Raw genomic sequence first — 23,292 nt, forward strand, 5'->3', positions numbered from 1 at the left:
TGTGTTTCCATCAATACCAGGTAAAACACAGTCTGATTGTGGAGGCGCGTCGCAGGGGGTCTTTTCCTTTCCAGGATACAACCATTCGCTTTGTGGAAGATTTTGCACCCCAGACCTTAAAGATGCGTGCTGAGTTTAAAGGCGCAATGAAAGTGCTTTTTGATCGTGGTTTCAAACCTTCACTTCGTAACCCTGCTGAGCTACGAATAAAGCTTTAATACCGGGGAATTCAAGTGGTTCAAATCAGCAAAGGAAGCTGAAGTGTTTGTGGCAAGTCTTCCGGCTATCCAGTCATCTTCGGAATCTGATCGGACCTCCTAAAATGGTGGATAAGTACTCCTCGTAGTAAAATTACTTTCTCTGGACTCGGAACTCACTTGATTAACTCAGACATTATTCATTGAAACTTTAAGGGCTGTTGACAATCTCTCCCGGGATTTGGTGTGTGTGTAACCTATCTTTATTTTTGTATAACTTTACCTACAGAGTTCTACAACTAATTCTAACTTGTTTTGGAGGTTCGAAGTCTTTAGTGAAGGCCTCCCTGTTTGTCGGTTCACAGTTCAACTGCTGATTTATTTTTCCTTTGCTTTAAATATTTATTTATTTTATCTTTTTCTTTTCTTCACCCCTTTTTTCTAATCTCTGAATTTTTCTCTCCCTTCTCTGTAAATGGTTGATAAATACTCATCTTGAATTTATAATTTTCCCCTTCCCCTTCTTTTCTCTTTTTCCTTCTTACCTTTTTTTTTCCCTTTCTCTTCCTTTATTCTTCTATAATTTTTCGCGGGTAGGTTAGTTTTGGTTTTCTTCCGATTTTCTCTGTATTAAGTTGTATATTTCTGCAGAAGGTGTTCTAAATCTGTAGTTATGTTTTCTAGTGCATAAACTAGTTATTATTTGCTATAGTATTTATACGGAACTGTTGTTAATGACACAGATCTGGAAGTTGTATTTGGGTTAATTTTTTTGGTAGAGCTAGCTACTTGTTTTGGTAGCCGTCTAGTTTTGGGTTGTGCGGGTGGGGTGAATTTTCCAGTTCCAACATCTCTTTATTGCTTAGGACATGTTTATATTTTGACCTTACGAATCTATGTTTACATCTCTGCTCCCAGACTGCTATTGTACTGCTTGATTTTTTATATGCCTGCTGCCTTTTATGCATTAGTAATTGATAATGGCTAGTGCACTTAAATTCGTGAGCTGGAATGTAAAGGGATTGAACCACCCTGTTAAAAGGAGGAAGGTATTCTCACATATTAAACAACTCAAAGCTGACATTGCTTTCCTCCAAGAAACTCATATTCGTTGTTTTGATAACTCCCGGCTTCTGTCAAAGTGGGCGGGTCAGCATTTTCATTCATCCTTTGCCGCTAAAGCCAGGGGAGTTTCCATTCTTATTAACTCAAATATTCCTTTTGAACTCCATAATAAAATATCTGATACAAATGGCCGTTTTATTATTGTTTCTGGTAAACTATATAACACTAAAGTTGCACTAGCAAACCTGTATGCCCCCAACTTTGATGATGTTAACTTTTTTGAACGGTTTTTTTCCTCACTACCAGACTTAAACTCATACTCTCTTATATTGGGTGGTGACTTCAACTGTTGGTTGGATCCTAAACTGGACCAATCGTCCTCTGTTACCAGATCACCTACTAAATCTGCCTTAGCTATTCAATCGTTTCTCTCTAATTTTGGTATCTCTGATATATGGCGTTTCCTCCATCCTACGGAGAGAGATTATTCTTTTTTCTCACATGTTCACCATACCTTCACTAGAATTGACTATTTCTTACTCGATAACCAACTTATCCCATTTGCCCACTCTTGTGACTATCAGAGTATACTGTTCTCTGACCATGCCCCAATTACCCTCTCTCTGAACTTTCCTGGTCTCCCTCAGAGGAACAAACACTGGCGGTTCGATTCAACTTTACTATCGGATGATGATTTTGTAAAATTTATTAAGGACCAGATAACCTTTTATTTTAACACTAATACATCACCTGAAGTGCCATCCCAGATTGTCTGGGATGCCATGAAAGCATATCTGAGGGGTCAAATAATCTCTTACACAGCAAATCTCAATAGAAGATCCCGTGCAGATCGAGCAGACCTCATTAACCAGATTAAAGATTTGGATCAAATATATGCCCAAACTAAGAACCCTGAATTATACAAGAAGCGCGCTGAACTCCAAACTAAATTTAACCTTCTGTCCACTCAACCTGTCGAACGCCAACTTCTCGAAAGCAAGAGCCGCTTTTACATTCATGGGGATAAATCTGGTAAATTCCTAGCCAATCAGCTGAGGCGTTCCAAAGCCAAACAACATATTACAAAGATCCGGAAAGAGAACGGAGACTTTACATCGGATCATTTAGAAATTAATGACGCATTTAAAAATTTTTATTCCCGGCTTTACTCCTCTGAATCACTGAATGACAATATCTCTGTGGATCAATTTTTACAGAATCTGAATATCCCCTCACTTTCATCTGATTTCAAAGCCAAACTCAATGCGCCTATATCACCAGAAGAAATATCTTTTGCAATTTCTGCACTGTCCTCAGGGAAATCTCCTGGACCTGATGGGTTCCCTGTGGAATTTTATAAATCATTCTCCTCACTTCTTTCTCCTCAGTTACTTTCAGTATTATCTGACTCATTTAATTACGGCAAATTGCCACCCTCTTTCAATGAGGCATCTATTATTCTTCTTTTAAAAAAGGGCAAAGACCCAACAGAGTGTTCCTCGTACAGGTCGATCTCTCTGCTCAATGTTGATGTAAAGATCTTAGCTAAAGTGTTGGCTCATAGATTAGAAACCGTTATTCCCTCCATTATCTCTGATGACCAAACAGGCTTTATTAAAAACCGTCTCCCTTTTTTTAACATTCGGCGTCTATTTAATATTCTATACTCAGTTCCAACTGGGACTCCTTGATGCGGAGAAAGCATTTGACCGTATAGAGTGGAATTACCTTTTTGCAGTCTTAGAAAAATTTGACCTCGGCCAAAGTTTCATCTCTTGGATCCAATTGCTGTACCTGTGTCCTACTGCTTCTGTTCTAACTAATTTTCAGAAATCTCAAGTATTTAATCTCAAACGTGGCACCCGTCAGGGATGCCCCTTAAGTCCCTTTCTCTTTGATTTGGCTATAGAACCTCTGGTGATAGCATTTCGAAACTGTCCTGAATTGACCGGGATTTGGAGAGGGGGTGTTGAGCATAAAGTTTCTCTCTATGCTGATGACTTATTACTCTTTCTCTCAAATCCGTCTACATCCTTACCTCTAATGTTTTCACTTCTTGACCAGTTTAGCCAGATCTCTGGCTATAAACTCAACTTACATAAGAGTGAACTTTTCCCAATTAATAAAGAAGCACAAGAACTAATATTTCGTGATCTCCCTTTTAAAGTAGTCCATAATCAAGTTACTTATCTTGGAATTACAGTCACAAGGAAGTTTAAAGATCTCTTTCGTGAAAACTTTGTCAATCTTTCATATACTATAAAACAGAGTCTGGTACAATGGTCACCTCTATCTGTGTCCTTGGTAGGTCGTATTAATGTTGTTAAAATGTATGTTCTTCCCAAATTTTTATACTTATTTCAATCTATCCCAATTTTTATTCCTAAATCTTTTTTTGATTCCTTAGACTCTATTATTTTGTCATATCTGTGGCAGAATAAGCGCTCTAGAATTAATAAAATCCACCTCCAAAAATCTAAAAAAGAGGGTGGCATGGCTTTACCTAACTTTCGCTTATATTACTGGGCAGCTAATATACGTTGTGCTGCCTTCTGGTCTTTCTTCCACGGTCAACCCGAGTGCCCTAACTGGGTGGCAATGGAGTTGAGCTCCAGTAAAGAATTATCTATATCTGCACTTCTTGGCTCTGCACTCCCTAGCAGTCTGCCCAGATCAATAGCTAATCCTCTGGTCAGACACACTTTGCGTATATGGGCTCAGTTCAGGAAATGCTATGGTTTCCAGGGGTTTTCCGTTTCTAGCCCTGTCGCACATAATCACCTTTTTTTACCTACTACGTACGATTCAGCATTCCATGTTTGGTACAGGAAGGGCATTAGACATTTTGAAGATCTCTTCATTAATAATCGCTTCGCTTTTTTTCAGCAGCTCTCCGTTAAGTTCAACCTGCCTAACGCTCACTTTTTCAGATACCTCCAAATCCGACACTTTACTGCTCCTTTAATTCCTAACTTTCCTGAAATGCCTGCGAAAAATGCTATGGACCTATTTCTTTCCATTAATCCACTAGGTCAAGGTTTAATTTCAATTATCCGAGATAAACTAGCAGCCTTACGACGGGCCCCTGTGGATAAAATTAAAATGGCCTGGGAGCAGGACTTAAATATCTCCTTATCCGAGGAGAGCTGGGACTCAGTTCTCAAATCGGTCAACTCAACCTCCCTTTGTGCTCGCCATTGCCTCTTACAGTTTAAGATTGTTCATAGAGCCCATATGTCTAAATCTAAACTATCTCGATTCTACCCTGGCATTAGTCCGCTTTGTGATAAATGCAAGAGGGGCGTGGCCTCTCTCATCCACATGTACTGGTTCTGTCCTAGCTTGGAGAAATTCTGGAAAGATGTCTTCACTACATTATCGGGTATTCTGAATCAGCACCTAGAACCTAACCCCTTAATTGCTCTGTTCGGTTTTTGGGGCGAGACAGATTTATGTCTGGGTCCGACCAAATGCCGAATACTATCCTTTGCCTCTCTCCTGGCGAGACGCTTGATCCTCCTCAGATGGAGAGATGTTGCCCCGCCCACTCATGCGCAATGGCTTAACGACATTATGGCCTGCTTGGACCTCGAAAAAATTCATTATTCAGTTCTTAATTTGGATCTAAAGTTCCATAAGGTCTGGGGACCTTTTATCGAGTACTTTCATAACCTTCCTCTTGACTAGGGTTTTTTTTTTCTTTTTCTTTTTTTCTTCTTCTTTTCGGTCCCTTGCTTTCAGCTCCCTTTTTCTTTTTTTTTCTGGTAGTAGGCATTATTATCCTCTGTTACTAAGTGTATTCACAGTCTGGGAGTTTGACTGTCCTGACTTATACTCTCTATATTGTGTGGTGGTTGGTCTGGAGTTGTTGTTGTTTTTTTCTTGTGCTGTGGGGCTTGGGGAGGACACTAAGCTCACTTGTCTTTAATTTAGGTGCTTTTTTGTTAAATTCTCTTCGTTTGTAGCATATTGTTATTGTATGCTTAATCTTGCACTGTATTAATGCTCCCCACTGGGATTTGGGGCTTTTAATTTTGTAAAATGTTTTGAAAAACTAATTAAAAAAATTTTTTTAAAAAAGAAATATACTAAGCAGTTACATGTATATAAGTTGTTATATAACACACAAACAGTTAATTAATTGTTAATCTGCAATAAAATAACAATTAAAGAGTTTAATCCAGCAATGGGGATATGTGTCCGTGGTGCACAGTGCACCTGCTGACTCCTCCCCTTGACTGAGATTACTTGGGAGTATGAGAAATGGAGACATAGAGGTTTGGATAACTGATGTACATTTATAGATGGTATATTTCTGTGGTGGGGTGGAGAGAGACTGTTTACAGTGGGGAATATTCCAGGCAGTTTGTTGTACATTTAGAGATGGTACACTTCTGGTGGTGAGAGAGGAGGGAAAGACTGCTAACGATGGGGAATAATCCGGGCAGAGTGTAATACAATTATCTGGATTCTTTCTCTCTTAGAATATTGTGATTGATGCATGCATTCTGGACTCTGATTCTGGACTCCTGCAGCAGGTAAGTAAGGGTTGATGCTTTAGATAGAGACTGTCTGCTTCATGTGAAGTATATCTGTATCAGAGTGCACCTCACAAAAACACCTTTTCTCACATATACCATCGAGTAGTACAGCACAGTATGGGTCCTTTGTTCTATCATGTATAGTACCAACTTATATAAACCTCAATCTAATCCTTCCCTCCTCTATGCCCCATAACTGTTTTTTTACAATCATGTGCCAATCTTAAAGATCCCTTGTGCCACTTCAGTATCTGACTCTTCCACTACCCCGCAGTACTTTCCAGATGCCCACCTCTCTCTGTGAAAAAAAAACACATTTACCTCTGACATCCTCCTATGATCATCTTTTTCTTCAGGCCTTCACCCCTACTGGGGTTTAGGCTGCTGACAGCAGCTTGTTAGAGTCCTCAGCAGGTCGGGCAGCATCCGTGGAAACAAACAGTCAACGTTTCGGGCCAAGACCCTTCGTCAGGACTGAAGAGGGAGGGGGCAGGGCTGTTCATTTCCACGGATGCTGCCCGACCTGCTGAGTTCCTCCAGCTTGTTGTACGTGTTGCTTTGACCACAGCATCTGCAGTGTACTTTGTGTTTATTAGTGTCCTCTGTCCTGGGCCACTCTTTCAAGGTGTAGCCCCATCTTCGAAGATCCTTCCTTTCCCAGGGATGAGATCTTTGGAGCTTCTGTTGCGTTTCTGTAGTTCTGGGTTGCTAGCCCCATGCCCAGCCCTCCTCCTTTTGCAGCCGGGTTTGAGACCATCCATCGCAGTTACATTCCGCCTGTACTTTCCTCCAATTACATTAAAATTATGCCCCTTCAAGTTCTGCCCTGGGATGAAGTCTGGCTGTGCATTTGATCTAAGCTTCCTATTCTCTATCAAATTTTGGATTTCAACCATCAAAGATTGCAGCTTGATTGATACCTCATCTATCACTTGAAATACTCTGTCCCTCTGGCACCAGCGTTGATGTGTGTGACATTATTAAATACGTTTAAAATCTATTAATGTTGTTCTCATGAACCTTGGGTACTCCATTCCATGCACTCACCATGCTCTGTAAAATACAACTTGACATCTCCCCTGAACTTTCCTCCACACCATTAAATGGATGTCCTTTGGTATTGGCCATTGCCACCCTGGGGAAAAGGTGCTGATTGTTCACTCTATCTATGCCTCTCTTAACCTGTTATACCTCTATCAAGTTGCCTGTCTGGGTTGCTAGCCCCATGCCCAGCCCTCCTCCTTTTGCAGCCGGGTTTGAGACCATCCATCGCAGTTACATTCTGCCTGTACTTTCCTCCAATTACATTAAAATTATGCCCCTTCAAGTTCTGCCCTGGGATGAAGCCCTAGCTCACTCAGCCTTTCTCAAATCTCCTCTGAGCCCTCTCTAAAGCTTCTACATCCGTTTTATAAAGAGGCGACCAGAAATGAAGACAATACTCCAAGTTTGGTGTAACCAGAGTTTTATAGAGCTGCAGCATTATCTCACATCTCTTGAACTCAGTCCCCCAACTTCTGAAGGCCAACACATTATACACTTACTTAACTGCCATATCAGCTTGTGTGACATCTATAAACTCAGATACCCAAGATTTCTCTGTTCTTCCAAGCTGCTAAGACTTCTGCCATTAAGCCTGTCTTCTGCCTTCAAATTAAATTTTCTAAAGTGAATCACTCCATAATCTTCTGGACTGAACTCCATCTGCCATTTCTCCACCCAACTCTCCATCCTATCAATGTCCCATTGTAATCTACGGCAATCTTTTACACTCTCCACAACCCTGTCAAGGTTTGTGTCATCTGCAAACTTACTAACCCACCCTTCCACTTCCTCATCCAACTCATTTATGAGAATCGCAAAGAGCAGGGATCCCAATACAGTTCCAGGTGGAACAGCCCTGGTTACCAACCTCCAGAAAGAATACATTCCATCTACACCATCCTTTGCCTTCTGTGGACAAACCAATTCCGAATCCACTCAGCCAAGTTTCCCTGGATCCCATGCCTCCTGACCTTCTGAATGAGCCTATCATGGGGAATCTTATCAAGCACCTTACTAAAATCCATATACACCACATTCACTGCTCTACCTTCATCAGTGTGCACTGTCACATCCTCAAGTAACTGCTCTGGTGGTCTTTGCATCGTGGAGCGGGATCTATTGACGTCACCCTGGTGTTCTCTGTGTTGCTGCCTCTTGGTTATTGCAGCTGCTGTCAGCTCTGTGTTGTGGAGCCGTGCTGCCCCGTGTCTCAGCTGAAGTGACCCTTTGGCACAGTATCATTTGGACATTCCCCCCCCCCCCCCCCACCCCCATTCAGACTGTCTCAGCTTGGGAGTGTGTGTGTCAGGGAGGTTTTGGTCTCTTTCCTACCACCAGGACACTGAAAGCTATACTGCTGATTAGTCCGAGGTTCTGTACCTGGTGTACAGGGATTTTGGAACCCATTTGGATCTGTTTAATTGGGCTTTTTTCCCTGTCCATAGGCTACGGATATAACCGGCGGATTATATTTAAAAATACCACAGCTGTCAGCAATCACCCAGTATCTGCTGGTAAGGCGAATCCTTAATCATGGAGTTTGCTGGTGCCTGAGGGGGCAGGGGACAGGGGAAGGGTGTGTGTGTGTGGACGGGGGGGGGGGGGGGTATCTGGTTAATGTGTGGATGAATGGGTGTGTGTGGATGGTGGGGGAGGGTGTATGTGCGGACAGGTGTGCGTGTAGAGAGGGGGGATGCGGTTTATCCGTGTAGGTGTGTGTGTGTGTTTGTGGATGGAGAATGTGGTTTATCTGTGTGTGTGTGGATGGTGGAGGGGTGGGGGGATGGTGGTAAATCATAAACACAAGAGATTCTGCCAATGCAGGAAATCCAGAGCAACACACACAGGATGCTGGGGAACTCGGCAGGTCCGGGCAGGCTATGGAAATGGACCATGGGAGAAAGGGAAGGAGGAGGGGACTAAGGGGGAGGTGACAGGCAGGTGAGAAGAGGTCAAAGGTCAGAGTGGGGAATAGAGGAAGGGGCCGAGGATTTGTTTACCCGAAGGTATAGAAATTGATATTCATGCCATCAGGTTGGAGGCTACCCAAATGGAATATAAGTTGTTGCTCCTCCACCTTGGCACAAGAGGAGACCATGGACTGACATGTCGGAATGGAAATGGGAATTAAAATGTTTGGCTACTGGGAAGTCCTGCTTTTGGCAGATGGTGCGGAAGTGCTCGACCAAGCATTCCCCTAATTTACCATGGGTCTCACCAATGTATCACAATAGACGACCCCAGCAGATTCGCAGGTGAAGTGTTGCCTCACCGGGAAGGACTGTTTGTGGCCCTGAATGGAGGTGAGGGAGGAGATGAACGGGCACCTGGACCACTTGTAGGGATAAGTGCCAGAATGGAGATCAGTGGGGGAGATCAGTGGGGGAGGGATGAATGGACAAAGAAATCGTGGAGGGAGCGATCCCTGCAGAAAGTGGATGGGGGGGGGGGTAGATAAAGATATGTTTAGTGGTGGGATCCCTTTGGAGACGGCAGGTGCTGTGGAGGAGAAAGTGTTGGTATGTGTCTGTGGGGAGTGAGAACAGGTGAGTGTGTCTAGATGGACTGGGTGTGGTGGGGAAGAACAGGTGAGTGTGTGTCTAGATGGACAGGGTGTTTGTGGGTGTGGTGGGGGAAACAGCAGAGTGTGGTGACTTGTGTGTGTCTGTGTTGGGACAGTTGCATGTGGGGGTAGATGTGACTGTGTATGTGTGTGTGTGATGCTTGGTTGGGTGTTTGCGTGTGGGAGAGGAAGGATAGTGGGTAACAGGGTGTGTGGGGTTGGGATCCACCAGAACCTCTGTTGAACTTCAGGATGTTGAGAAGTCGGACACTGGGAGTTAAACGTTTTGTGAAGGGTAAAGATCCTTCATCACCTCCCCAGCACAGTAACGCCACCTCGGCCTTGCATCCACCCTGCCTGGTGAAAGTCCCTCCCAGAGATGATTCCAGTCTGATTTACTGCGCAATGGTTGCTGCCTTGGTCTGCCTCCCGGGCAGGTCAAAGTTCAGCTCTCACCAGAAATTTGTAAATTTTAACGCAGTGGTTTGGTGGGCTGTGTCCTGCGATGTGTTGTACAGGTGCCCCCCCCTCCTTTACAAAGGTAGAGTGTTCCTATGAAACCTTTCATAAGGTGAAATGATGTAAAGCGAAGAACCATTAATTTATATGGGAAAAATTTTTGTAAAAGTGAAAATTCTCTTTGTAATGCGAAAACAGGTTACTAATGTAGGTCTTTTGTAAAAGTGAAGTGGTGTAAAGCGGGGGACACCTGTATTTCCTCAGCAGGGAATTGGGTGGTTCATTATCACTGTGCTTGTGCTAATCATCGTAGTGATGAGGGACTGAGACACCCTCCATGAACCCTGATGAGAAAGTCTAGAGAGAAACTTCCTGTTCCACACAATTTTATCAGTGACTTAGGCATCCCAGGAAGCCCGTCCCCTTGTTCAGTTGGACCTGTGTTTCAGTCTATATTAGGCCCACATTCCCTGACACCCTTCCGAACAGGGAGTCCTCAGCTGAGAGGAGTTATTGAGGCTCTGAAGGTAATTCTCTGGGTGTTTCTCTCTCCTCCTTGCCCCACCCCCCTCTCACCTCCAGTGGGTGTTCCTGCCAGCGCCGGAGCAGAGGTCCCAGCTTGTCCTCCCTCCCCCAGTTCACGTGGATTACAGAGCTGCCTGCTTCTGCCATCGAAACCTGATCGAAATCGGCTACGTCTGTTCTGTCTGCTTATCCAGTGAGTCTCAAACACTTCCTCAGTTGTTGAAACATTTAATTGTACATTGTTCAGTTTCTAATGAATCTCTCTTTTTAATTTCTAGTATTTTGCAACTTTAGCCCTATTTGTACAACATGCGAGTGAGTATTGGGGGGGCGGGGTTCAGGGTTTGATTCCATTACAGTGGATCCCATCGTGGGTGCTGACAGTGTCTTTTTATTTTACATTCAGAACTGCCTTCAGAATTGCCCTGCCACCTGTACTGAAAGCCAAGAAGAAGAAGCCAAGGCCCCCGACACTGAATTACTTGGTGAGCTGACACCAGCGGACTGGTCTCGATCCAAGCCCCTCCTTCCGCTGGGATTTCTGCTCTTCCGACTGCCCCTGGAGCCTGTGGAATCGATGCAATAACCCACTGGCAAAACTCACACACTCCTTTCGGTTGCCAGTGTAAGGAGTTGCAACACAGTTTTAAACTCCAGGTGTTGTGCCGTGGGTGGAATGAGGACAAACCCGCAAACTTTGGGTCTCTTTTGACCAATTTGTGCCCTTTTGTAAATGCTCACATTTGTAATAAATGCAGAGAGGATTTTGGAAATTTGCCCCTGCATCCGGAGTTAGAATAACCTCTGCTCCCTGTTCCCTTCTACTTTGTAAAATGGAGGAAGCTGTGAGGCTGGTACCAGTGATACTGCCCGGAGTCGCCTTCCAGCTAAAACTAGCTAGGGAGATATGGAACTAAACACAGGCAGGAGATTTCTGTCTCTTGGCGTTGAGACCAAAGCAGGGTGGGGGGTGAGTTCTGATCATCATGAAGGGTTCTGGCTCAAGGTACACAGAATGTTCTATTGAGCAGGATCATTTACCACCAGTTTGCTTTTTCACGTGAGGGGAAGAAATATGTGACATACACATCACTTCTGGAAATTCCTGGATGACTAGATTGTTGGATCCTGGTGTGACTGCGACCCAGAGGATTAGAAGTTAAGAATGAGGCATAAAAATCATTGCTTCTGGTTGTTTTATTGAGCGTTAGAAGAACAAAGAACAAAAAGGGGGAAAAAAGTCGTCGTCATCTCATAGATGAGAGATAATACCATTCCAGTGATAACAATTAGCCTGTATAAAATAACCGTTTTCAAGTGGTGTGGCACCTGCTGCAGGAGAACTGAGAAACTTCTAGAAAATGCATAATAAGCTGTAATACAATCATTGGGAAGCTCATTGAGCAATTACATGTTTATAGGTGATTATATAAAAATTATAAGCAAGTATAGCAAAGAAAGTTAAACTATAAGGAAAATCCCATACAAATAACAATTCTGCACCCTAATCCCACAAGAGGCTGGATCAGAATTTGACCAGTACAGCTGTAGACCAGCCCCAGCGATACAGCTTTGTCAAACGCCTCCATACCATCCACCAGAAGTGGGACTTCCCAGTGACCAAACATTTTAATTCCGATTCCCATTCCAATATGTCTGTCCATGGCCTCCTCTTGTGCCAAGCTGAGGCCACCCTTAGGGTGGAGGAGCAAAATCATATATTGCAGCAGGCTAGCCTCTAAACTGATGGCATGAAAATCGATTTCTCATTCTGTTAAACAAATCGCACCCCCTCCCCTTCCTCTATTCTCCACTCTGACCTTTTACCTCCTCTCACCTGCATATTACTTTCTCCTGGGTCCCCTCCTTCCCTTTCTCCTATGGTCTACTCCCCTTTCCTTTCAGACTCCTCCTTCAGCCTTTACCTTTCCAACCTTCCTGGCTTCACAAATCATGTTCCAGCTAGATTTTTCCCCTCCCCCCACCATTTTATTCTGGCATCTTCTCCTCCTCCTCAGTACTGATGAAGGGTCTCGACTATTTATTCCTTTCCATTGATGCTACCTGACCTGCTGAGTTCCTCCAGTATTTTGTGTGTGTTGCTTTGGATTTCCAGCATCTGCAGACGATCTCGTGTTTATGATACAGCTTTATCCTTGTACACTAACATCAGTCAGAAGTGTCTCATGCAGAACGCATTGATGGAAAGAGAAACCCTCCCTGTGTTTACAAGATTTTATACTACTGTTTGTCTCAGCCAAGAGTCACACAGCACAGAAACAGGCCCTTCAGCCCAGTTCATCCTTTCTAATCAAGGTTCCCACATCAGCAAGTCCCATTTGGCTTAAAAACCTTTTAAATGTTAGTACACGAGGGACTGCAGATACTGAATCTGGAGCAACACCTATGGTGCAGGAGGAACTCGGTCAGGCAGCATCTATGGAGGGAGATAAACAGTTACCGTTTCAGATCAAGACCCTTCATCTGATGGGAAAGAAAGAGGAGAGATAGCCGGTATACAAAGATTGGGGAGTAGGGGAAGTGAGTTTGGAGCAAGAGCTGGTAGGTGATAGGTGGATCCAGGTGGGAGAGGGAGGAGTGGGAATGTTGCCAGAAACTGGGTGGTGATACGTGAAAGAGACAGAAGAGAAAAGTGATTAATGAGACCACTTCTTTTATGTTGTATGTCAATGATTTGGATGATGGAATTAATGTCTTTGTGGACAATACGAAGGTAGGTGGAGGTGCGGGTGGTGTTCAGGAAGCAGGGAGTGTGCAGAAGGACTTAGATTAGCGAATGGGCAAAGAGGTGGCAGATGGAATACAGTGTCGGGAAGTGTATGGTTGTGCACTTTGGTAGAAGGAATAAAAGCATGGACTATTTTCTAAAAGTGGAGAAAATTTTAAAAATCTGAGGTGCAAAGGGACTTGGGAATCCTCGTGCATGTTAACTTAACAGGTTGAGTCTATGGTGAGGAAGGCAAATGCAATGTTAGCATTCATTTCGAGAGGACTAGAATATAAAAGCAAGGATGTAATTTGAGCCTTTATAAAGCACTGGTGAGGCCTCATTTGGAGTATTGTGAGCAGTTTTGGGCCTCTTATCTACAAAAGGATGTGCTGACACTGGAGAAGGTTCAAAGGAGGTTCACGAGGATTATTCCAGGATAGAAATGCTTATCATATGAAGAGCATTTGATGCCTCTGGGCCAGTACTCACTGAAATTCAGAAGAATGGGGGGGGGGGTGGAAATCCTATTGAAAGCTATTGGACGTTGAAAGGGCTAGACAGAGTGGATGTGGAGAGGATGCTTCCCATAGTGAGGGAATCTAGGACCAGTGGACACAACCTCTGAATAGAGGGACAGCTACTTAGAACGGAGATGAGGAATTTTTTTAGCCAGAGGCTGGTGAATCTGTAAAATTTGTTGCCACGGACAGCTGTGGAGACCAGGTCATTGAGTATGTTCAAAGTGGAGGTTGATAGATTATTGAGAAGTCGGGACGTGAAGGAATATGGGGAGAAGGCAGGAGAATGGGGTTGAGAGGGAAATGGATCAGCCATGATGGAATGGCAGAGCAGATTTGATGGGCCAAAATGGCCTGATTCTGCTCCAATGTCTTATGAATCGGATGGATGATTGTGTAGGTGAAGGCAGATCAAGAATGTGGAGGAGGAGAAAGAGATAGGGTGATGAGTCTGGTAGGGTAAGAGAAAACAAAGTAGTTACCAAAAGTTTTTTAACTCAATGTTCATGCCGTCAAGTAGGAGTCTACTAAGGCAGAATGTGAGGTGTTCCTCTAAGGTGCATCTAGCCTCAACTTGGCAGTAGAGATTGCCATGGACAGATGTGTTGGTGTGAGAATGGGAAGCAGAATTTAAATGCTGGCCTCCGGGATATCCTGGCTGGAATGGGTGCCCGTTGAAACGATCCCTCCAACCTTTATCAGGTCTAATCTTTTTTTAAACCATCAACATCACAAGCTTTTTTTTTAGGATAAATTGCACAAATATTACTGCATTTGCTCAGGTGCTTATGTTTATTTACTAATCTGAAGTACTAGCAGTGTGTAGCCAGTGGCTAATGTATGGGTCACACCAGATTTACGCAAGTGAAGCTGGACATCAGAAATTAACCAGGAAACCTTTGATAGTCTGCAGTAGCATTGGCCAGTGATACCAGAACTATTTCCTACAACACACAGATGAGGCTTCCACAGCTTCATTTTATAGTGCAGAACCTGAGGAGCCAGACCAGAGATTTGGGAGGGAATGTGCTCGCTTCGGAAGCTTCACGCACGAGCAGGTGTAGACATTTCTGGTTGCTGTAGTGAGGCGAGTGGTTGAACCCTGAAAAGAAGAGGAAGATGGTTTATAAGACCATAAGATATAGGAGCAGAGATGGGCCATTTGGCCCATCAAGTCTGCTCCACCATTTCCTTCTCAGCCCCAATTTCCTGCTTTCTTCCTGTATCCTTTCATGCCCTGACTAATCAACAGTTTATCAACCTCTACCTTAAATACACCCAATGACTTGGCCTTCACAGCTGCCTGTGGCAATGAATTCCACAGATTTGCCACCCTCTGGCTAAAGAAATTCCTCTTCCTGGTCTAAATGGAAGTCTCTTTTCAAAGGCTGTATCCTCTGGTCTTAAACTCCCCACCGTAGGAAACATCTCCACATCTACTCTACTGGGGTCATTCAACATTCTATAGGTTTTAATAAGATCCTCTCTCATTCTTCTGAATTCCAGTGAGTACAGGTCTAGACCATCAAACACCCCTCATATGATAAGCCTTCCAAAATGTTTTACCAAGATAATTATCCAAGCAGTAGTGTTTTGCAAAAGCATTGAGATGCCAAAGAGATCACACGTGGATTATTGTATGAAATTTTGGGGACCTTATTTAAGGAGGATGCACTGTACATAATGAGATAATGTAGAGGAAGGTTCCTTTGGTGCTTCCTGGGATGAAGGGGTGGCTTTATTGTGGCAATATTGACCAGATTGGAATCATAGAACACTACAGCAAAGAAAATGGCCGTTTGGCCCACCTAGTGTCTGCCAAACTATTAATCTGCCTAGTCCGATCAATCTGCACCTGCACCAAAGCCCTCCATGTCCTTCCCATCCATGTACCTATCTAAATTTCGTTTAAATGTTGAAATCAAACCCACATCCACCACTTCCTCCTGCATCTCATTCCACACAAGGGAATATATGAAGATGCTGGAAATCTAAGCAACACGCACAAAATGCTGGGGAACTCAGTGGGTCAGGTAGCATCTATGGAAAAGAGTGTAAACAGTTGATGTTTTGGGCTGAGAAGTCAGAATGTAGAGGGAGGGGAGGAAGAAAAACGACGTAGTAGGTGATAGATGAAACTGGGAGGGGGAGGGCTGAAATAAAGAGCTGGGAAGTCAATTGGTGAAAGAAATAAAGGACAGGAAAAGGGGGAATCTAATAGGAGAGGACAGAGGGACATGGTAGTAAGGGAAAGAGGATCACCAGAAGGAGGTGAGAGAGAGAAATGGGAATGGGAACTTATCAGCTTGCAAGGATAGGTACAAGGAGAGAGATCTGTAGGGAGGGACTGATCACTGTGGAAAGCAGAAAGTGCGGTGGGGGGGGGGGGGGGGGAAGGAAAGACGTGCTTGATGGTGAGATCTCATTGGAGATTGTAGAAGTTACAGAGAAATATGTGCTGGACATGGAGGCTGTCGGGGTGGTAGGTGATGACAAGAGGAACCCTAACCCTGGTGGGGAGGCGGGAGGATGGTGTGAGGGCATATGTGCATGAAATGGAAGAGATGTGGGTGAGGGCAGTGTAGATAGTGGAGGGGGGGGAGGCCCCTTTCTTTGAAGAAGGAGTACATCTCCATAGTTCTGGAATGAAAAGCCTCATCCTGAGAGCAGATACAGTGGAGACAGAGGAACTGAAGAAGGGGATGGCAATTTTACAAGTAACAGGGTGGGAAGAGTACAGGTAACTGTGAGAATCAGCCTCCTGCATATTGGTGAGACCCAACGTAGATTGGGAGACTACTTTGCCAAGCACCTATGCTTTATCTGCCAGGAAAAGTGGGATCTCCCATTGGCCACTCATTGTAATTCTACTTCCCATTCCCACTCCAACATGTCAGTCTATGGCCTCCTCTATTGCCTCAAAGAGGTCACACTCAGGTTGGAGGAGCAGCACCTTATATTCCATCTGGGTAGCCTCCAACCTGATAGCATGAAGATCAATTTCTTGAACTTCTAGTGATGGCCTCCCCTTCTCCTTCACTGTTCCCCATTCCCCTCTCTCACCTTATCCTCTCACTTGCCTATCACCTCCCTCTAGTTCTCCTCCCTCTTCCCTTACTTCCATGTCCCTCTGTCCTCTCCTATCAGAATTCCCTCTTCTCCAGCCCTTCTTTAACCAATCTACTTCCCAGCTCTTTACTTCACCTTTCCCCCTCTCCTGGTTTCACCTATCACCTACTACCTCGTATTTCTTCCACCCCTCCCCCCACCTTCTTACTCTGACTTCTCATCTTTTTCTCTCCAGTCCTGGTGAAGGGTCTTGGCCTGGAACATCTGTTTACTCTTAGATGCTGCATTCCTCCAGCATTCTGTGTGTGTGTGGCTCAATCCACATTCTCACCACACTCTGTGAAGAGGTTCCCCCTCATGTTCCCCTTAAACATTTCACCTTTCACTCTTAACCCATGACCTCTAGTTAGAGTCTCATTCAATGCCAGTGAAAAAAGCAACATGCAGGATTCCCTAAAGGTTAATTTGCAGTTTGAGTCTATGGTGAGGAAGGCAAATGCAATGTTAGCATTCATTTCAAGAGGACTAGAATATAAAAGCAGGGATGTAATTTGAGGCTTTATAAAGCAATGGTGAGGCCTCATTTGGATTATTGTGAGCAGTTTGGGGTCCCTTACCTAAGAAAGGATGTACTAACATTGGAGAGGGTTCAAAGGTTTACCCTATTAATACCCCTCAATTTTCTATATCTTTACCAAATCTCTCATTCTGCTACACTCTAGGGAATAAAGCCTTAACCTATTCAACCTTTCCCTATAAATCAGGTCCCCAAGTCCTGGCAATATCTTTGTAAATTTTTTATGCTCTCTTTCAATCTTAGTGTTAGGATATCTTTCCTGTAGATAGATGACCAAAACTGCACACAATTCTCTAAATTAGGCTTACCAACGTCTTGTACAACTTCAACATAACATCCAATTTCTTACAGTATTCAGTACTTTGATTTATTAAGGCCAATTGGCTTATCCTGTTTGGAGTTTAAGCCACATCAGGTTCAGTCTGGGAAGCTGAGGGGATATTTCTCCTGGAGGGTCATCATTTCAGAATGATGGACCCTCCTAATTGAGGATCCAGGTGAGGGAGACCACCTTCTCTTGAACATTTGCGCATCTTTGGAATTCCACACCTGAGAGAACTGTGAAAGCAGAGTTGGTGAATGTGTGAGGAGGAGGAGGAGGATTGTTGTAAGAAAGTGTGTGTCTCACTAACGGGAAATCAGGCTTCAAGGGTCATGGCCAGAATCAGACAGTTTGTTTCTTAATTGTTTCTGCAGGTAGCTATCAGAACTTATCAGGACATAGTGTATATCCAGAAAGGTGATGGAAAAGGGCCAGTAACATTATGAAGGACCCCGCCCATCCTGCTTATGGATTGTTTGTCCCATTCCCAACAGGGTGGAGGCTTCATAGCGTTGACACCACTATGTAGCTTCCATGCCAGGACCACCAGACTCAGGGAGTTACTTTCCCCAAGCAGCATGGCTGATTAACACCTCTATCCACTAACCCACCCCTCCACACCCCCAGCCGCCACTACTTTATCATTTCCTGTCAGTCAACTTATGTACAGGCACTCCTGTGTCTAGCATCACTTTATGGACATACAATCCATCTGTGTACATAAGCTATCTTATGTACAGTGTTTATATTTATTGTGTTCTTTATCTCATTGTGTGTTTTTTTTCTGTATCACATCTGAAGTAACAATTATTTTGTTCTCCTTTACACTTGTGTACTGGAAATGACATTTAATAATCTTAAATCTTGAAAGCAGAAGTTGTTGACCTTGGACAGGCAGAAATGCTGGCCTCCCTAAAGACAGAAATTCCTATTCCAGTTGAATTTCAATTGTTTGGTGAGTGGAATTTTGACAACTCCACAGTGTCTGAGGGAAACACGGAGTTGTGTTAAAATACACCAGGTTGCTTTCACTCAAAGTCTCTGCTCCACACGTTAACTGGTCACTGAATCTTCCTCCCATCAAAGTCCTGGCAATGTTGGGTAGATGCTGAGGTTGACAGTGCAAAAGAAAAGAAATCCTCATGGAGTGAAGAATATTTGAGCTACAACACTAAGTGCTGCTTAGATTTATATACTGTAAGAAAGAGGAGCTGGAGTGACTGTTTGGCCCTTCAACCCTGCTCTACCATTCAATAAAATCCGTGGCTGAACTCATTGTGGACAACTCCACCTACCTTTTCCCTATAACCCTCAAGTCTCTTACTATGCAAAAGATCTATCTGTGTCTTAAATTCATTTAATGAACTATCCTCTTCTACCTCCATGGGCAGAGAATCTTCACAGATTTGCTACTCTCTGGGAAAAGCAGTTCCTCCTCATCTCCATCCTAAATTTACTCCCTTGTTCTGGTCTCACTCACCAGTGGACCCAATTTTCCTGCCTCTATCTTATCTGTCCTTTTCAGAAATTTTATTTTGATGTGATCCCCTCTCATTCTTTTGAATGCCAGTGAGGACACAAGGTCAAAAGACCATAAGACAGAGAAGTAGAATTAGGCCATTGGTCCATTGAGTCTTCACCATTTCATCACAGCTGATCATTTTCCCTCTTAGCCCCAATCTCCAGTCTTCTCCTCGTATCCCTTCATGCCCTGACCAATCAACAATCTATCAACCTCTGTCTTAAATATACCCAATAACTTGGCCTCCACAGCCACCTGTGGCAACAAATTCTATAGATTCATCACTCTCTGGCCAAAGAAATTCCTTCTCATTTCCATTCAAAATGGACATCCCTCTATCCCACTGGTCTTAGACTCCCCTACCACAGGAAACATCCTCTCTACATGCACTCTATCTAGGTCATTCAATAGGTTTCAGTGTACAATTCAGTTCCACTTGCCTTTAACAGTTTGGACTGGATGTTAGCAAGGTTTGCCTGCCCATTGGCCATGCTCTGGTTCATATGTTCTGTACTTGTGCCTTTGTGTCCAGCTTGGGGAGAGAAGTTTCCATTAGAGTAAGTTACCCAGGCAGATGTGCGAGGTAGGGGAGGCCATCTGTTGACTCTGGGAGCCAGCTTCCTCCTCATGAGAAGAGCAAAGTGTTGCCTTTCTTCATTAAGCTGCCTCATTCGTGTTATCCTTTGATATTCCAGTCTCTTCAGGTTCTGGAACAGAGACCAAATTATCCATTTACTCAGCTGATTCTGCCAGTCATGGGTTCAAACTCTTAAATTAAAAATGTTGGAAGCACTCTGTAGTTAGGACAGCATCTGTGTGAAAGAGTTCTTTGACTTGAAAATCTAACTGTTTCTCTCTTCACAGATGCTGCCTGACCAGCTGAGTGTTTCCAGCAACTTTTCTCTTTATTTCAGGTTTCCAGCACCTGCAGTTTTTTTAATTTTCAAATTCCAGACTTGATTCCAGTCGTTGCTCTACCAGCCTCTTCTGTAAAATTGTTAATTTGAAACCAGTGCAAGAAGCCCAACTACTCATTATCATTCTCATGTCAGTAGCTGCTTGTGGGAGGGAAGTTGTGAAGATGGAGAGTGGATATGGACATTTACAGAGCATGACCAAGGTTCACTCAACTTCACTCACACCAACACTGATCTGTTCCCACAACCTATGGACTCACTTACATCTCATGTTCTCAATATTTATTGCTTATTTATTATTATTATTTTGTTGAATTTTTTGTGTTTACTGTGAATGCCTGCAGGATAATGTGTCTCAAGGTTGTATATGGTGAGATATATGTACTTTGATAATGAATGTACTTTGAACGTAGTAACAACTGATTAAACCGTTCACACTCACTGTGGTGAGTTGTCATGTGAGAAGCTTAACAACAACTAGGAGTGTAGAGTGAAAACTACCACACTGAGAAAAGATGTTGGTTATAATTCCTGCTGACCACACTGGGTGAGAGCTTTGTTCACTGGCACTGAGCACTGATCATAGTGAAGTAAATGTTGTGTGTGTGTGTGTGTGTGTGTGTGAGAGAGAGAGTCTTTCACAGTCATGGTCACGATCACCACCTCCTGGAGGCTTTTCTGACAGAAGCAATGGAAATGTCCAGCTGCTCGAGTCATAGAAAAATACAGCACAGATACAGACCCTTCAGCCCATCCAGGCCATGCTGAACCATTTGAACTGCCTACTCCCATCAACCTGCACCCAAAACATGGCCCTCCATACCCCTACCCCACCAATGTACCTATCCAAACCTCTCTTAAACATTGAAATTGAGCTCACGTGCACCACTTGCACTAGCAGCTTGTTCTACGCTTTCACAACTCTTGAGTGAAGAAGTTTCCCCTCGTGTTCCCCTTAAACATTTCACCTTTCACCCTTAGGGTTAAGGCCTGTTTCTGTGCTGTATTTTTCTATGACTATGACTCAGGTCTTCAAGTCCTGGCACTAGTCACAGGCCTCTAGTCAGAGAGGTAACTATCTACTACCACTCTTTGGTATCTCCCTCTAAGCCAATACCGAAGCCAATTTATATGTCTGGTTCCTTAAAATATCTTCCAATACTTACCACTATGGATGTCGAGTCTGCAGCCTATAAATCCCCAGCTTATTCTTAGACACTGTCTTGAACAACAGAGAGATTAGCTGTCCTCCAGTCCTCTGGTATCTCACCCTGGGCTAAGGTTGTTTTAAATATCTCTGCTAGGGCCCTTGCAATTTCAGCACTTGCCTCCCGTATGGCCCAAGGGAACAGATTGCCAGGCCTGAGGGAATTATCCACCTTAATTTGCCTCAAGGTAGCAAACACCTCCTCTGTAGGCTGTATAGGGTCAGATTCAGATTCAGTTTATTGTCATTTAGAAACCACAAATGCAATGCAGTTAAAAAATGAGACAACATTCCTCCAGAATGATATCACAAAAGCATATGACAAAACAGACTACACCAGAAAATCCACATAACATAAAATCCATTTTATGCAAGCTGATTTGGTGTTTATACCACTATCTACAATAAACAAAGAAATGTACCTGCATCAGGGCCTTCTGGTTCTTGATAAACTGATTACAAAGAGACTTGGGTGCTGTCATTATATCAGCCACACACCAGGAGTACATTGGATCGTTCCTGAACAAGGACAAGGACAGGCGAAGGCTGGTTTCTAACTCCCTGGGATTCCTCACGGAACGACCCAAGGGACGTTTCAACTCACGTTCCATAGGCATAAAGTGTTCTAGCAATGTCCAAAACGGAGTGAATTAAGGCAAGAGCTGCGGGGAAGCGAAGTGTGTAGCTAGGGTTCAGACGCAGGAACGGGAAGTTAGCTGAATGTTTTAAAAGTGGCTTTAATTAGATTTAATCTGCAATGAGTCAAAGCACTTGTCAGTGTTAAACATTACTGACGGATTAACAAGTAACAACTTGCCTATTTTATTTCCAGGGGGTCCTCAAGCTCATCATCTTGAGGAGGTCAGTGTTTTATTTCGAGGCTGGATGCTTCGAGGATAGAGGACAAGGAACTGTCTGAGTCACCGCAAGTTTGATGCTGGATACAGACACACACTGTTGAAGCTCCAACCCCTGACAGCCAGACAGAGACGATGAGACGAGCACTTTGGTGAAATCACAAACAGAAAGTGAGGAGCAACACACAACAAATGCTTGAGGAACTCAGCAAGTCAGGCAGTATCTATGGAGGAGAGTAAACAGCCAATGTTCTGGGTCAAGACCTTTCATCATTTGCTGAGTTCCTCCAGCATTCAGTGCAAGTTGCTCAAGATTAACAGCATCTGCAGAAGCTCTTGTGTCTCAGAATGGGAGGAGGGAGCAGACTGAAAATGGGCCGGATTCCGGGCGCCAGGGATCACGTAGTGTTACTCAGCAGGATCTCTGGAGTTCTAAAGAATAGCAACGAGCTAAAATGTTAGCTCAGATTTCGGGTGAAACCATGAACGCTGCCTCACCATTTTCCCCCTCTCTTTTTGCACAACTTATTTATTTTTAATATATATATATATAATCATAGAAAACCTACAGCACAATACAGGCCCTTCATCCCACAGAATTGTGCCAAACATGTCCCTACCTCAGAAATTACTAAGCTTACCTATAGCCCTCTATTTTACTAAGCTCCATGTACCTATCTAAAAGCCTCTTAAAAGACCCTATCGTATCCGCCTGCATCACCGTTGCCGGCAGCCCATTCCACGCATTCACCACTCTCTGAGTAAAAAACTTACCCCTGACATCTCCTCTGTACCTACTCCCAAGCACCTTAAACCTGTGTCTTCTTGTGGCAACCATTTCAGCCGTGGGAAAAAGCCTCTGACTATACACATGATCAATGCCTCTCATCATCTTGTACACCTCTATCAGGTCACCTTTCATCCTCTGTCGCTCCAAGGAGAAAAGGCTGAGTTCACTCAACCTAATCTCATAAGTCATGCTCCCCAATCCAGGCAACATCCTTGTAAATCTCCTCTGCACCCTTTCTATGGCTTCCACATCCTTCCTGTAGTGAGGCGACCAGAATTGAGCACAGTACTCCAAGTGGGGTCTGACCAGGGTCCTATCTAGCTGCAACATTACCTCTTGGCTCCTAAATTCAATTCCACGATTAATGAAGGCCAAAACACCGTATGCC

The 23,292-nt window shown here is 43.8% G+C and overlaps 1 protein-coding gene and 1 long non-coding RNA gene across 2 annotated transcripts in view; one reads left to right on the forward strand and one right to left on the reverse strand.

Annotated features, from left to right (window-relative positions):
* gtf2h3 (general transcription factor IIH, polypeptide 3) overlaps nucleotides 1–11,171 on the forward strand; it is a 32,249-nt gene extending 21,078 nt beyond the window's left edge. Inside the window, exons 9-13 of the mRNA XM_073052015.1 lie at nucleotides 5,747–5,800; nucleotides 8,293–8,361; nucleotides 10,452–10,587; nucleotides 10,673–10,709; nucleotides 10,801–11,171. Coding sequence (XP_072908116.1) covers nucleotides 5,747–5,800; nucleotides 8,293–8,361; nucleotides 10,452–10,587; nucleotides 10,673–10,709; nucleotides 10,801–10,888 — 384 coding nt within the window. The 3' untranslated portion in view covers nucleotides 10,889–11,171. The remainder of the gene's footprint in view (nucleotides 1–5,746; nucleotides 5,801–8,292; nucleotides 8,362–10,451; nucleotides 10,588–10,672; nucleotides 10,710–10,800) is intronic.
* Nucleotides 11,172–11,584: 413 nt separating this feature from the next.
* Nucleotides 11,585–21,941, reverse strand: LOC140730935 (uncharacterized). Its single transcript, XR_012099703.1, has 3 exons — nucleotides 21,680–21,941; nucleotides 19,574–19,840; nucleotides 11,585–14,745 (listed from the first exon to the last, which is right to left on the reverse strand). It is a non-coding gene; the product is annotated as an uncharacterized lncRNA (long non-coding RNA).
* Between the last annotated feature and the right edge of the window lie 1,351 nt (nucleotides 21,942–23,292).

Source organism: Hemitrygon akajei, chromosome 7 (assembly GCF_048418815.1).
Source record: "Hemitrygon akajei chromosome 7, sHemAka1.3, whole genome shotgun sequence".
In the NCBI taxonomy this organism is placed as follows: Eukaryota; Metazoa; Chordata; class Chondrichthyes; order Myliobatiformes; family Dasyatidae; genus Hemitrygon; species Hemitrygon akajei.